Source organism: Sturnira hondurensis, unplaced genomic scaffold, assembly GCF_014824575.4.
Source record: "Sturnira hondurensis isolate 20B ecotype Veracruz unplaced genomic scaffold, ASM1482457v3 Scaffold0014854, whole genome shotgun sequence".
NCBI lineage: Eukaryota > Metazoa > Chordata > Mammalia > Chiroptera > Phyllostomidae > Sturnira > Sturnira hondurensis.
In genome coordinates this window covers 10,041,229-10,057,775 of record NW_028087485.1, presented here as the reverse complement: position 1 = coordinate 10,057,775, position 16,547 = coordinate 10,041,229, and the positions used below count along the sequence as shown (strand labels likewise).

The following is a 16,547-nucleotide window of genomic DNA, read 5'->3' as shown; positions in this document are numbered from 1 at the left end:
GTGAAGGTCTACTTTGTGGCAGAGTGAGAGATACAAAATTCCACCCTTGAAGAACAGCTTAGTAAAATAAAAGCCCAAAGTGCCCAAATATACCATTTCACCGTATCATTTCTTACCAGGTTCTCTAAACCAAGTCAGCACTTCTTCTACCCACACGCACAGACTGACTGTCGGAGGTACCTGGTAATTTCATTACTCTCAAATCTCAACAGAAGCAGCTTCGTAGCAGATACTATGGCAGCTAAACATATTATTCAATCAAAAAGTGTTCACTGAATTGCCTACTATGGACCCGCTATAATGTATCCAGAGCATCTCAAGCAATGAAAAAGTGCTACTCACCAGCAAGCGTATAATCCATGTCAAAACCAAAACACTTTATTTTCTCCATGGCTAAACTTCGGTTCACAAACACCCTAAAGAAAGGAGTAAAAAATATCTCAATTAACACTGAAACCAAAAAATTATTAAGTTTAATAGAATTATTTGACTATTTTCTATAGCTTCTCATTAAAATACCAATATGAAAAGTCATAATAAAATTATTTAAATCATTTGTATACCTTCAGTAAAATCAGATATTATTTGAAAACATGGATTTTCTTGTGTTTTGGTATTAAAAACATCATGAAGTCAAAACTTCGAGAATTAGCTCTCTTTTTCAAAATATAACTCCATAAAATAAGTTCATTTCTGAGATTTTATGATTCATTTACTCATCCATATGTAATTTATTTAATAAACAAAGCTTCATATAAGCTTACCAGGTACCAGATACTAAAGACAAAAATATAGACTCATTCAACAAACATTAATACTTATTGAGCCCTGGCTGGTATGGCTAAGCAGACTGAGCTGGCACCTGTGACCCAAGAGGTTGCCAATTCGATTCCTGGTCAGGACACATGCCTGGGTTGGGGGCCAGGTCCCCAGCTGGGAGGATGCGAGAAGCAACCACAACCAATCAATATTTCTCTAACACAATGATGCTTCTCTCCCTCTTTCTCTTTCCTTTCCCCCCTCTCAAAAAATACATAAAATACCTTAACAAAAATGCATGCTGAGTGCCAGCTCAGTTCCTGTTAGGAACTATGCTACAGCAGTGAGAACCTGCCCTCGTGGGACTTCTGTTTTAACTTAGAATCTCTACCCCTGAGAAATTCAGCCTAGCAGGAGAGGCACTTATAAGCAAATAACTTACAGTAATTCAGTAAATGCTATACAATATCATGGAGAGGAGAGCGCACCAGTTCTTTAGAGACCAGAAGCGGTGTCTTAGCTCCACCTTGAACAATGAGAAGTTTTCCAGTAGGACGAAGCAACAAAGGCAATCCAGGCAGAATAACCAAGCAAGGACAAGATTTAGACTGAACTACGCATTCATTGTGGCTGAAACTGAGTGGTTTTCTTTGGTTTTGTTTTTCTGTTAGTTTTTGCAAAATAAGGTTGTCTAGAGGAACAAGGGTGGAGGAAAAGGGCAATAAAAGCTATGAAGAGGACATTTGACCAAGATGAAGGCACGGGTAAACACGCTTCACCTTCACACATCACTACAGAAAAAATTAGGAGACTACAAAATAAACTTCACCCAGATTCGTCAGAAAATCAAGCTGTACGGAAGTCTGACAACCAGGGATTTAAAGAAGCCACATTCATCTAGATGGGGGGGGGGGGGGGGGGAGATCCTGAGAGGTGGTGAACGGGTGGTCCCACATTCAGACCTGGTGGATAAAAATTGGGAAGGATACCTCGGAAGCAAGCGATCCCGATCCCAGCCCCAGCCCCAGCCCAGACCACCCAGCCCAGGGTTCCAGCACCAGGAAGATCAGTTCCCTTAACTTCTGGCAGCAAAAACCAATGGGGGTTGGGGTAATGGAAGAAACTGCAGGATTCTCAGCAGACTTCTCTTAAAGGACCCACAAAGGACTTAGGACTCAGGCAGACTCTCACTCCAGGAACTAAGCACCAGGGCAATAGCTGGAAGGGCACAAGCAGCATTTGGGGAAAAGGGAGGCAAGTGGAATGATGGGCAAAAGGGCAAGACCAGGGAGACAGCTTCCTCTTGGTCAATCTCCAGAGGCCAGGCAGAGGCACTGTCTCCTCTCTGAGCCCTCCCCACACAGAGCCACAAAGCAGTGAAGCAAGTTACCCCGCCCTTGCGACTACCTAAGACTCCACCCCCCACAATTTACAGGTGCTTTTTCTACAATAAGCCACGCTACAAAGACAGGGAGTCAGAAAGCTCTTCCTGATACACAGGAACAAACACAGGGAGGCTGCCAAATTGAGACAAAGAAATATGGACCAAATGGAAGAACAGAGTAAAACTCCAGAAAACGAACTAAATGAAATGGAGATAAGCAGTCTATCAAATGCAGAGTTCAAAACACTGGTTATCAGGATACTCGAATCACTGGGTATTTCAACAGCATAAAAAAGACCCAGGCAGAAATAAAGGTGGTATTATGTGAAATAAGAAACAATCCACAGGAAACCAACAGTGGAAGGGATGAAGCAGAGATTCAAATCTACAATTTGGAACATAAGGAAGAAAAAGTATTCAATCAGAAAAGCAAGAAGAAAAAAGAACCCTAAAAACATGAGAATAGATTAAGGAGCCTCTGGGACATTTCCAAATGTACCAACATCAAAATCACAGGGATGCCAGAAGGAGAAGAGGACAGCAAGAAACTGAAAACTTGCTTGAAAAAAATAATGAAGAAAACGTCCCTAGTTTGGTGAAGGAAAGAGACATGTAAGTCCACTTAGCACAGAGAGTCCCAAACCAGTTGGACCCAAAGAGGACCACAAAAACACACGTTATAATTAAAATGCCAAAGGGTAAGATAAAAAAAATCCCTTAAAAGCAGCAAGAGAAAAGCAGGGAGTTTCCTTCAAAGGAGTTCCCATAGCACTGTCAGCTGATTTCTCAAAAGATACTTTACAGACTAGAAGGGATTGGCAAGAAGTATTCAAATCATGAATGGCAAAGACCTACAACCTAGATTACTCCATCCAGAAAAGCAATTGAAGGGCAGATAAAGTGCTTCCCAGACAAGGTAAAACTAAAGGAGCTCATCATCGCCAAGCCATTATTACATGAAATATTAAAGGGACTTATCTAAGAAAAAGAAGAACAAAACTATGAACATTAAAATGGCAACAAACTCACAAGTATCAGTAACTGAAACTAATAAATAAACTAAGCAAACATGCAGAACAGGAACAGAAACACAGATATGGGGATCATCTGGAGGGTTATCGGCTGGGAGGGAGAAGGGGGAGAATGGGGTTTGAAAAGGTACAGGGATTCAGAAGTACAAATTGGTAGGTACAAAATAGACAGGGGGATGTTAAAAACATTATAGGAAATAAAGTAGCCAAAGAACTTACAAGCATACTCCATGAATATGAAGTAAGGGAGGGGAATGGGGGTACCGGGCAGAGGGGGGAGAATTGGAACAACTGTAATAGCATAATCAATTCTATATATAAATAAAATATATAAGCTATGAAGGTAAAAAGGTTAACAGGGGTCAAAATCATGAAGATTTTGCATGCTATGGGAGCATGGATGTTATCCTGCAGGCAAAAACAAATTATCAGAATCTGAAGAAATGAAACAATCTAATTCAGATTTCAGAAGGGTCACTATGAAGACAGGGAAAACTACAAATATAATAGCACTGTAGATCATCATCATGATGGTGTTTGGGGTAAGTTTCAATAGCTTCTGAAAATAAGCTTTGTGGCCAAAATTACTGAATGTATGCTCTCATTATGAAACCTTTCCTTTGCCTTTATTTCGTAAGTAACTGTGAGAAATTAAATGCACCTAGGAAACTAGTTAAAATAAAGATGCCTGGCTTGGGCTCGCCCTCTCACGCCTAGGTCAACAGTCCCCAAAGAAGATCCGACAGCACCAGGGGTGCGGGAGATTCTACTGGGGTGCAAAAAGAGAATATTAGATCTCCTACTTATACTTAGTGTATCATTTAAAAATGTCTAATTTGTGTATGTTTTCTACTATAAATAAGGACAGTAGTATGAATTATAAATAAGTATGCACAGGAATGAATATTACATATTTCAACTAAGGAAATACTCTAGAGTTTGGAAATCCCTGACCTAGTTATTGACTTTCTTTCTAATGCTCCACCAACATGTGTTATTGTTTTAAATTTTAATAGAAAACATTTCCTCTCACTTAAAAATGTATATGCCAATTTTAAATGTAGACAAATACTCAAACATTAACTTAAAAACACCTGAATGAAGAACTTAAAATCAGTTGGCCCTTGAATTCAGAACTTTTCTGAAAAATATAAAAATCATTACTTACCTCACAGTGTACTATGCATACTAGATTAACTCTATAAAACTCTTAATTCCTGAGAGGTGTTATAGAAAATATTTATACTTTCCCTAAAAAAAACCTAGTCTTCTGGAAAGTCAATATTTACTTTGCCTCAGATTAATAGTGAAGGAAAGGGGAAAAAGAAACACAGTGATTTTCAACCTTTTTCATCTCATAGTATGCATAAAATAACTACTAAAATACTATGGCACATCAAGGAACAATTTTTTTGCCAATCTGACAAAAATAGGTATAATTTTGATTCATTAACACCAGACGGCTATTGCTGTGTTGGCTGTTGCCATTTTTTTTTATCTGACAGTCTCAGGGAAAAGAGTCAGTGCCCCGACTCAACAGTCAGGTGTTGCATGATTCAAAAATTCCTCTGGCCAGGAGCTGAAAATCGCTGGAGACAGCTGAAAGATACAGGAACCAGAGAATAAGGGACACCCATCCCTTTTAAACATACCACTACCCCAAATATATGTCTGCTTTATTATCATTTTTCCCAGTTACATCAATCTTTTGAAGTCACAAAGGGGTAAAAGAAACAAAATAATGTTTCTAACTCTGGAAACTATGTTACCACTGACGCTCAGCTTTTCAAACACACTTTCAATTCAGGCTAGGGGGCCAACTGGATCAAATCCTTGCTCAGAGCCCAGACAGCTGACATGCCTCAAATATTCTGTGGGAATTTAGGCAAGAATGACCGGGAAGATTTTTATTCCTTGTGATGCAATCCAGGAGAGATAATGTAGGACCACGCAATAAAATAAACAGCTTTGATTATGATAGAGGAATGCCACGAGCTGGTTTCTGGAACGGCGAAATCAGGGAAGAAAAGAGATTGGGTTAACATCGACCAGTGCTGAAAGTACAAAGAAACTATCCACATATCAGTAACAAAAATTTATTGCTTTTACAAAAATAATCACTGCTAAGTAGCTATGAAATCATACTCTTTCCTCCATGACTAGTCACTTTATTCAATCAACACATTTGTTAAACGCCTACAACAAGGCAGGTACCATTTTGTGACAGATATTCTAGAAGCTGCCCGTCAGGGAGCAGTCAGAGCTAGGGAAGACTTTCTCAATGCCTAAAATTAGAAAATAAGACATTTCTCTATGAAGATCTTTTCCCAAATATCCTTTATCTTTTCATTTTCATTCAAAGTAAGTACCCTCATCCACAGAAGCAATTCCTGAACTTAAAACAGAAACAATCCTTCCTATGTCCCCTTCTAACTCATTTCTATTACAAAAATAAAAGAAAAAACCTCACATATAAGTCTCACCTCTCCTGTTCTTTCCCTAGTTTATGCTACAAAATGTGGGAGTAAGGAGCTATAGGAAATTCAATCTAATTCATGTGCAAATATCTGAAATGCCTAAGAAAAGCTATAATGACAAAATGAAACAGCTAAATGATAGATAACTGCAATAATACAGTTTATGCTAAAATTTACAAATATAATAAACATCCAAATGCTGAAAGTATGCACTGACTTCAGCGGAGAAACAGCCCTGAGCCAGAAATACCACGCATGTCTCCAGGATACAGTCTTCAATCTTCAAGGGAAGCTAATCTTGTTGTAACAAAAGAAAGTGCTAGGAACTAAAGACTGGATCACTGTTCCACCACACATTTAAAACAAAAAGATACCTGCCTTGGGGAATCCAAAAATTTCTATTGGTTCCAGGACCTTGACTGATCTTTGCTAATGCCCATTTCCTTATGTCACTTTTCTAAATTATTAACCAGTGAAACATACTCCACCCTCTATCTTTAACAGCTTGAATATATTTGTGACTTAACTTCCCAAAGGTTGCTTTAAATAAAGTACAACGTCTCTACCCTAAGAAGCATGACTGAACTAAAGCATCCAATCTTAAAATGCAATTATCAGCCAGAAATTCCTCCATACACATTAAGTCATTTGCAAGATTCAGCTTTGCGCACAAACAAGAAAAACAATCTTTAGGAGACAGACGCAAGAACACTATAAAACCAGGCACAGACTTCAACACAAAGACAAATGTAATAGCTTTTGTTACCATATCCTACTGTAGCAAGACATGAAATCTGAAGAAATTCTATATGAATAAACATAAATATTAATCATAAAAATGAGGCTACTAATATATTGTGCATTAAGAGGGATTTAATATTCTCACACTTAAGAACATGAACATGCAATTTACTAAATTTGAAATTTTGTAAACAGCCAACTCAATGGTTTTGAGATTTAACTGACAATTCAAAGCAGTATTACCTCATCTGTCACTGGTTGCCGTTTTGAAAAGTGTAAAGCTATCTGAGTCAACTAGTTCCTGAAGTCACATAACAAAATTCTTCTTCAAGTCCCTGGTAAAATTTCTTTTTATAGTTTTAACCTAACTTCAAAGACTGTTTTTAGTCCGAACCAGACCCTCAATAGCATGTATCTTCTGGGACAGTGTAGGAGAAAACACCTCTGTGTCTAATTTAACTTGTCATTGGATATCACTGTCGCTCCTCACAAATCCATTTGGAATAGAGTTTCTTTGGCACTGGTGAACTGTATCCCTAACTCCTCCAACTGCCTAGGAGTCACAATTTCCTGGCCCAGCGCCCAGCAGCAGTCACTGCAACAACAAATGAGACTAAGGATACAAGTATAAAATCTTCTCAGGCATGTTTTGGTTATGGGTTTGTGTAATTATATACTCAAAGTCTGTTACAATCAAAGAAAAGAAAAAGTTACAGGTGCTTTTTTGAGAGTGCAAAATGTGCCTCTCTGTGTGTATGTGTGTTGACTTTGATAAAATACAAGTGTTATAATGTAAATTTTTGTTGAAAACTTAACTTAGCATTTTCTCCCCAAACTAGTTCCTATTTCTGTGCTATTGGCACTCTAATTTTCCCACTTAAACCTGAAATCTGATGAATATCTTTTTATTCTTTCCTCACCCTTAAATCCACATCATCTCATGTGCATTCATTTAAATTTCCAAATGTTTCTGAAATCCACATCTTCCATTCTGTTCACACTGCTAACAACCTGTCCAAGTCCTCATTAACTAACTACTTAGCAATCATCTCCCCATTGTTCTCAATGCCAAACTAACTGCTTTGAAGTCGTGCCACTCCAAGTGTGGTTCACAGACCAATGGGGGCCTGTGAACAGCTGTTACTAATCCATGACTCGATATATACAGAAACTGCAAGCATTCAAAAACTTTTTAACAACCTGACAGAAAAGTTTTGTTTGTTAAATGTATAATAAAAGAAGTAGATGTACATTTTGTCTCTTCATTTTCTAGTTGTTTCATTTGTATTACATTTTATGAGTACTTATCTGAAGCACACTGGAATTTTTTAAAAACTGGCTTTCACCATCATTAGTTTGAGCATGGTCCTGAAGCCCAATCCCACTCACGCTTTCATACATAATAACCTCTAGACAACTCTCACTACCTACTCGACTCATAAATCACAAGTTTCTGTATCTTCGAGGACTCCAAAGCCTTTCACCATCTCTCCAAAACAAGTTTTATCTCACGTTCTCCATATCACACATTTTTTGCTCTAATATTCAAGGTGAACTACATGTATTTCCTAAAGGTACACCGAAGCTTTGCTTCTGCTATTCCTTACACCTGAAATGTCTTTGTTAGTTCTATTTTATTTTTTAAGGAATCTTGAGTGATTCCTTCAAGAAACTATTCTGGCTGTGCCACAGAACTATGACATGGTACTGACTCTGGGTTTCAGATTACTTTTCCATCTGATTAAACAGATTTCATCAACAATTAAATTCTATTAAATAGTGAACTATGTAAGAGGTCTGAATATGCAAAATCCTTTATTTTGGCAATTACTATATTTTGTCATATACATAAAATATGTAGGCAGTTCTCATATTCTTTACTACATTACAAACTTTGAGACCAGGTACTGCGCAACATTGACTTTAATGCTTTCCACTCATTAGAACAAAGTATCAGTGATGATAAAGATATTTTAAAAAGAAAGAATTAAAGTTATTATTAAAGTATACAAAATAATAAAAAATACAGATCAGCCTGAAGCAGCAACTTTCAACAAGTGTGCCTCAAGAATTTTCCAAACATGCAACACCTATTTAGTCAGGGGCCCTGACCTTCTTTCCCTTAGATTGTCCAATTAAAAAACAACAACATCCACCCTGGCTGGTGTAGCTCAGTGGATTGAGCGCGAGCCTGCGAACCACACAATCGCGGTTCGATTCCCAGTCAGGGCACATGCCTGGGTTGCAGGCCAGTTCCCGGTTCCCGGTTCCCCGCAGCGGACGCATGAGAGGCAACCATACATTGATATTTCTCTTCCTCTCTCCTTCCCTTCCCCTCTAAAGATAAATAAATAAAATCTTTTAAAAAAATGGACAATATCCAATACGATAGCCATCTGGTGTGAATGAACCAAAATTTTTTAAGATATATTTTTTGATGTGCTGCGGTTTTAGAAATTATTTTATGCAGATCATGAGATGAAAAAGGTTGAAAATCACTGGCCCAAAAAATAAATTAGAGGTTTTCCCAAAAGAAAACAGAAAAACGATGAGAAACAAAAACCAGAAAACTAATTAAGGAAAAAAGTGAAGTACAGGGCAGATACAAACCTACGTGCCTGCCAGAGGCTGTGAAGAGGAGGAAATGGGGAGTTGGGGGGGGGGGGGTAATGAAAATGTTCTAAATATATTAAAACCACTAAAATGTATACTTTAAAAAGAAAGGTGAATTGAGTGGCATGCAAAGTATATCTCAATTAAGCTATTACTTCAAAAACTTAAGGGCAAGATAGTCTGCCTCTGTGTCCCCACCCTCCAGTAAAAAGTATGCTTAGATCTAAAGATACAGATAAGAACTTTCTAACTCATGAAATGGATTCCTAAAAAGTGAAAGTTGGAATACCATGGATATATAGACGCAGCAAGAAATTTTGATTAGATTATAAAAGCAAGTATTTTAGTTGCATTAATTTTTGTTTTCATAAATTCCAGCCAGTAACTGCCTGCTAATTTGATTTAATATTTTCTGAGAAACATCCTCAGGAAGAATATATTAGGTTTATCAGCCTGTGCTTTTTAAAAAAATTATATTTTATTGATTATGCTATTACAGTTGTCCTAACTCTTCCCCTTTCGGCCCCTTCCACCAAGCACAACCCACACCCTCAGGCCATCCCCATACCATTTTTCATGTCCATGGGGTCATTCCTATAAATTCTTTTGACTTCTCCATTTCCTATACTGTACTTTACATCCCTGTGGCTATTCTTTAACGACCTATTTGTACTTCTTTATCACATCACCTTTTTACCCATCACCTTTCAACCACATCTCCCTTCCATCTAGCAACCGTCAAAACCCTCTCCTTACCCATCATTCCATCTCTATGTTCTCGTTTGCTTTTTAGATTCAACTGTTGATATGTGTGTACTGCCATTTTATTTATTGTTCATAGTTTTGATCTTCTTTTTCTTAAATAAGTCCCTTCAACATTTTATATAATAATGGTTTGATGATGAAGAACTCCTTTAGTTTTTCCTTGTCTGGGAAGTTCTTTATCTACCCTGAAATCTTAAATGATAGCTTTGCTGGGTACAGTAATCTTAGCTGTAGGTCCCAGCATTTCATGACTTTGAATATTTCTTGCCAGTCCTAGCCTGGAAGGTTTCTTTTGAGAAACCAGCTGACAGTGTTATGGGTACTCCCCTATAAGTAACTAACTTCTTTTCTCTTGATGCTTTTAAGATTCTTTCTTTATCTTTAACCTTTGGCATTTTAATTATGATCTGTCTTGGAGCGGGCCTCTTTGCATCCATCTTGTTTGAGATTCTCTGTGCTTCCTGGACTTGCATGTCTATTTCCTTCACCAAATTAGGGAAGTTTTCTTTCCTTGCTTTTTCAAATAGATTTCCAATTTCTTGCTCTTTCTCTTCTCCTTCTGGCATCCCTATGATGTGAATGTTGAAATGCCTGAAGTTGTCCCAGAGGTTGCTTTTACTAGCCTCATATTCTTTTTGGATTTTTTTCTTCTTGTTGTTCTGCGTGGTAGTGTTTTGTTTCTTTATGTTCCAAATCATTCCTCTGATTCTCCGCTTCATCCTCTATACTGTTGTTTCCCTGTAAACTGTTCTTTATCTCAATGAGTGTATCCTTCATTTCTGACTGGATCTGTTTTATGCTGTTTGAGGTTCTCACTAAGCTCCATGAGCACCCTTATAACCAGTGTTTTGAACTCTGCTTCTGATCAATTACCTACCTCCATTTTGTTTAGTTCTTTTTCTGGAGTTTTGGACTGTCCTTTCATTTGTGCCACATTTCTTTGCCTCCTCATTCAGCAGCCTCCCTGTGTTTGTTTCTACGTATTAGGTTGAGCTGCCTTGACTCCATGTCTTGGTAGCGTGGCTTAATGTAGCAAATGTCCTATAGGATCCAGTGACACAGAGTCCCCTGTCATCCAAGCTGGGTACTCAAGATATGCCATTTGTGAGTATACCCTCCCCTTGTAGTTGAGACTTGGTTGCTGCTGGCAGATCAATGGGAGGGATTACCCAGGTTAGTCAGCTGCAAGAATTGGCTGTGACCACTGACCACCAACTTCCACCCTCTGTGGAGGATCAGCTGTGCAGGGTCAGGATGGTGGTGCTCCAAAGGTGGTCTATGGCTATCTACGGGGTGCACTGGCCCTACAGTTTCTCAGATGTTGCAGGTCAAGTTCAGCCTCCACCTGTGTTTTGCCCAGGGCCACCCTGCCTGAGCTGCAAAGCAATCAGAAATGGCTGCCACTTGTGCTGGGCTTGGAGATTCCCAGGTGAAGCCAAGCTGTGAATATAGGCTGGCTGCTGTTAATACCAGGCTTGGGGCTCACTTAAGGCAGCTGTTGTTTGTTTGAGAGGATTTAGAAAGTTATGAAGCATGAGCCAAGACCAGCCATCCATATAGAAAAGCAGCTTGGGAGGGGCCATAAACTGGGGATGGCAGAGTCTTTGGGGATCTCCAAGGATGGTCAAAGAGTATTAGGTTGATGGAGTCTCAGATATGGCACCAGTTTGTTGGCTCTGTGGCTCTGTGGGGGGAGGGTTTAGAAAAGGGGCAATGGCCTCTGCTCCCCTTGATGCCAGACACTTCGGCTTCTCCTTCTATACCACTGGTGCCTTTCAAGCTGCTACCCTAGTGCTGGCACTCAGAGAAAGTAAGTCTGAGTAGGTGAGTCTGTGTGTGGGTTAAGAGGATCTGCTTGGGGCCCCAGCATTTTCTTCCACTGGCTCAATCCTTGCTGGTTTTGCAGCCAGAAGTTGTGGGGACTTATCTTCCTGGCATGGAACCCTGGGTCAGAGGGCCTAGTATGGGACTGGGACTCCTCACTCCTGAGATATCCCTCCTGAATTTTTATTCACCACCCATGGGTGAGGGACCAACCTGTTCTGCATCTGCACCCGTCCTACCAGTCTGGATGGCTGTGGTTTCTCTAATTCCACAGTTGTCAGACTTCCATTCAACTCAATTATTGATGGTTCTGAGTGGTGGCTGTTCTATATTTTAGTTGTAATTCTGATGTGGATGTGCAAAGAGGTGAGCCACGTCTGCCCACACTGTCATCTTGACCAGAAATCCTGTGCAGGCTTTTTATAAATGGAATCAAACAGCATGGTAATTGATGTATGTGCCTCTTTTTTTAGCAGAGTATTTCTCAGATTCATTCATATACCACAATTAGCTGTTTATTCCTGAGTAGTATTCCATTGTATGGGTATACTACAATTTGCTTATTTATTCAGTTCATGGGTATTTTGGATTGTTCCCAGAATTCACTATTATAAATAATGCTGCAATGAACAGTCACACACAAATCTGTGTAGACACATGCTTTCATTTCGCTTAATACTTAAAAATGGAATTACTAGGCCATATGTTAAGTTTGACTTTAAAAACTGTTTTCTATTTTGCATTCTCATCAGCAATGCATGAGAGTTCTGGTTGCTCCACATGGTCCGTGTCTTTCATTTTAGGCATTCTAGTTCATCATTTTCAACTGGTGTGCCACAGGAATTTTTAAAACATGCAATCCCTGACTATTTAGCCAGGGGCACTGACTTCTCCTTTCCCTTAGACTGTCCAATTTCGAAATGACAGCCAACATAATAGCCATCCAGTGTGAATCAAAATTATACCTTTTTTGGGGTCAGATTGGCAAAAAATAGGGTTTTTGGTGTGCTACAAAATTTTAGTAATTATGTGTGTCATGAGATGAAAAGGGTCAAAAACTGCTCTAGTTAGTTAATTTAGTCACTTCTAGGTGCAGTGGTATCTTACTGAGGTTTTAATATATATTTCCTTAGTGATTAATGATGTACAGCATCATTTCAAGTGCCTATCAGCCATATCTTTTTGTGTGTATCTATTCAAATATTTTGCCCATTTTCAACTGGGTTGTTTGCTTTACTGTTGTATTGTAAAAATTCTTCATATATTTTTAATATAAGTCTTTTACCAGATATATGTATTGAGAATATTTTCTCCCAGTGTTTTATTAATGGTGTCCTTCAGGAACCAGTTTGTTCTTTTTTAATTTTTGATCAAGCCCAATTTATCAATTTTGTCTCTCATGTTTTTATGTGTTTTATCTAAGAGGTCTTTAACTCATTCAAAGTCACAAAGATTTTTGCCTACACATTCCTTTTAACTTATACTTAGATCTATGATACATTTTGCATTATTTTTATATGGTTTGAGGTAAAGGTTGAGCTTTGTACTTTTCCTGTATGAAATTATTTTGGCCTCCTTGCTGAAAATGAATTGACTATATGTGTGTGTGGATCTACAAACTCCCATTAGGTTTCACGATCTATGTGAGCCTATCCTTATACTAATACCACAGTCTGGATTACCATACACTTAAATAAGGCTCAAGTGTAATTTCTAGTGACTTAACTCTTTTAACAATCTTTTCCTATTACTACTAGGGAAATATTTCATAGACATCAAATGACAGACTACACTATGTGTCAAAATATCATATATGCAGAATTTGTAAATATAACAATTATTTTCATTTCAAGGCACAAAATTTATCCATTTACTTCTAAAGATAACAAAGGACAATAAAAGCTAATTGATTCCATTTATGTGATCCATGCATTTCAAATGCACTTGGTTCATTACCTATTCAGACAGTAAAGGAATTGCCCTAGGGACCCCAAAAAGAAACGTAAAAGAATATCTCAGTCTTGACAGCGTCCTTTGGTGTGTATATACCCAACTAACCCATTCTAACATATGCTTTACCACAGGGGGATATTAGCACTACTTACTTCCCAAGATTTCTGACTGTACCTAGAAACACAGTTCTTCTTAAATCTAACAACCAGCTTTATAAACAACCATGTGTAGAAGACTAACAAATATAGCAGCATCCGTGATCATCTTTATCATGAGAATTGTTGAACAACTGCAGATCTGTACCATAGTTTAGTTTTTTTTACCCAATAATTAGGTTTAAAAATAGCAGTAAAGTATGCCCTTTTTTTGCCCATAATCAATGCACAATTAGATTAAAATAAATTTTAAACACGGTACTCTGAAATTACTTCAAAATTTCTAATAGAACAAAAAATGAGGACATTTTAAGAGCTTCCACAAAATCAAAATTTTACTGTATTTTTAGAGATAGTTTTGATATCTTATTTTATCATAGGAAATGCCTCTCTGAAGTCCAGTTATGCTTGAAGGCTAAAAATGAGATAATATCAACAGTATGCAGACATTAACTTACATGTCACCTATTATAGTGGTCACAAAAAGAAAATCAACAATAATTCGGATTCTGAAGCATGAGAAATAGTTAAACAGTAAAAACAAAAAAACAAAAAACAAAACAAAAAAACCCACAGAACTATTTTACATTGTAAAGAGAAATAGGGGGTTCAAAAAATTTTTTTGCCTACAATGCCCAGAAGGAAACAAAATCACAGGTTGTTCACTCAATCTTTCACACTATTTCCCACTCCCCATTTTCTAAAGGTACTATTTATTTTAAAATGCCTTTGAATTTTTAAACTTCACTCACTTCTTTGTAAAATTCTTTGGTAAGACACCCCTGACTACTTCCAATCTTCATAAATACTTTCTACCAAAAAAACAAAAGAAGTTTACCGCAGAGTAAAAAGGATGTTTAAAACTCACCAAATTCGTATTAAGATTATCCACCCTCGAGGCTGTTTTTTCAAAACAGCAATAGTAAAGTAACTTCACAGTACATTACACGTGAAATACTAACAATGTAAGCTTTCAGCTAACTTTCTGTCAATCTCTCCCTCTCCCTCCACTCTGACTGGTAGCACTGCTTATTAATCTTCGTATTCACTCAGAGGACCAGAACACCTCTTTGCTGAGAAAAATAAGGGAGAAAGAATAAACTCACTTACCCTTCCTGAGACATTCTCAAAGATCTACTTCCTCTGGATGAGAATACAGGATAACAAGCAAGCTTCACTGACTGATCCCTGGAGAACTGTAGCTCATTTGTTAGAGCACAGAGAACTCGGGCCCTGTGAGGCCCAACAAATTTGGGCACAATGCCGAACCCTGACCAGGCAATATCTCAGTGACCAATATCCTCAGCTTATTAAATACTTGAAAACCTAAGAATAACAGGAAAAGAAGAGCAGGAAAAACAACTAAAGGTCTGACTGTTTAAGACTGGCCAGTTTAGGAAGGAGAAAATCCAAATGGCAAGTTCCGGTAAAAAGACAGGACTCATTACTGGCAAACACACAGAAAAAGCAAATTTACCCCCTAACGAGGCCTGCCAACAGTGCGCAAACAATGTGAGTTTCACAGAATGGAGCGCCCTAGTTGGTCCAAATCCTTTTCAGTTTACGCTGGGGGGAAAAACAACAGGATATATAATGTTTTAATTATCAGTTTAGTTATTTCCTCCTTCCAACAATATGAACAACTGAACTACAAGAGAAGAAAGTATGTGCCGATCATATTACAGGAGAAATCTAAAGTATTTCCACACTGAAGTCTTTTTCTCTGATGATTTAGCTGCTTTTAAGGAAAACATCTGTTACTCAATCGCCTGAAAATTTCTGCTCATGTAAAAAGAAACTTACAGATCTTTTGGCATATGGGGGATAAATCCAGTACATTCTAAAGGTTAATTTGAAACCCCAGAGCAAATTGAGGTTTGAAAGAAAAACATCTGCCACATTCCTGCCTCCAGACCAATACAATGCACAGGGATTATGCAACAGGGAAAGGAATAAACAAGTGTGCTAAAGTCTAAGAACACTGAGATGACAAATAAATTCTCCTAGTGGTGGTTTGAATTAAAAATAAAATGTACATACCTTCAAGAAGTGCTATTTGAATTAAACCTTGAAATTAAAAAAAAATCTGTATCTATTTTTAAAAAGATTTTATTTACTTTTAACAGAAAACTGTACTTGAGCAATAATTAAATAAAAAATTATTACAAAAAATATTTTATTTTTAGAAAGAGGAAGGAAGAAAGAGAGGGACAGAAACATTGATGTGAGAGAGAAACATTGACTAGTGACCTCTTGTATACACCCCAACGGAGGACCAAACTCATAACCCATGCATCTCCCAATTCTGACTGGGAATCGAACTAGCCACCTTACAGGACAATACTCCACTAACTGAGCCATTATGGTCAGGGCAAAACTTTTATCTCTTTAAATATTACCTAAATATTTTACCATAAAGGTTTCTATTAGTTATTAAAATGTTTAGCCACCAAGTAACTAAAACTATTAAAAACTATAAACTCAACCTGGCCAGGTGGTCCACTTGGCTAGAGCATCATCCTGTACACAAAAGGTTGCAAGTTCCATTCGAGCTCAGGGCACATACCTAGGATGCGGCTTCAATCCCCCATGAGGGTGCATCCGGGAGGCAACCCATCGATGTCTGTCTGTCTGTCTCTCCCCCCGCTTCCCCCCTTCCTCTCTCTCTAAAATCAATAAACATATCCTCAGATGAGGGTTAAAAAAAGAAAACCAAAGAACACAAACTAAAATTATTTTCAGTTTATTTAGAAAAGCAGTATGGTGTAATGGAAAGAGAATGGGCACTGAACAACTATAGTTAAATCTGAGCTTCCCTACTTTTTGGCTTTGGAAGCTTGAATAA

At 37.9% G+C, this 16,547-nt stretch overlaps 1 protein-coding gene across 2 annotated transcripts in view; it reads right to left on the bottom strand.

The window, feature by feature from the left end:
• Window positions 1–16,547, bottom strand: part of NT5C2 (5'-nucleotidase, cytosolic II) — an 80,209-nt gene that overhangs the window by 44,221 nt on the left and 19,441 nt on the right. For both annotated transcript variants that reach the window (XM_037064027.1, XM_037064028.1), the window contains one exon: window positions 343–416. In XM_037064027.1, coding sequence (XP_036919922.1) covers window positions 343–416 — 74 coding nt within the window. The remainder of the gene's footprint in view (window positions 1–342; window positions 417–16,547) is intronic.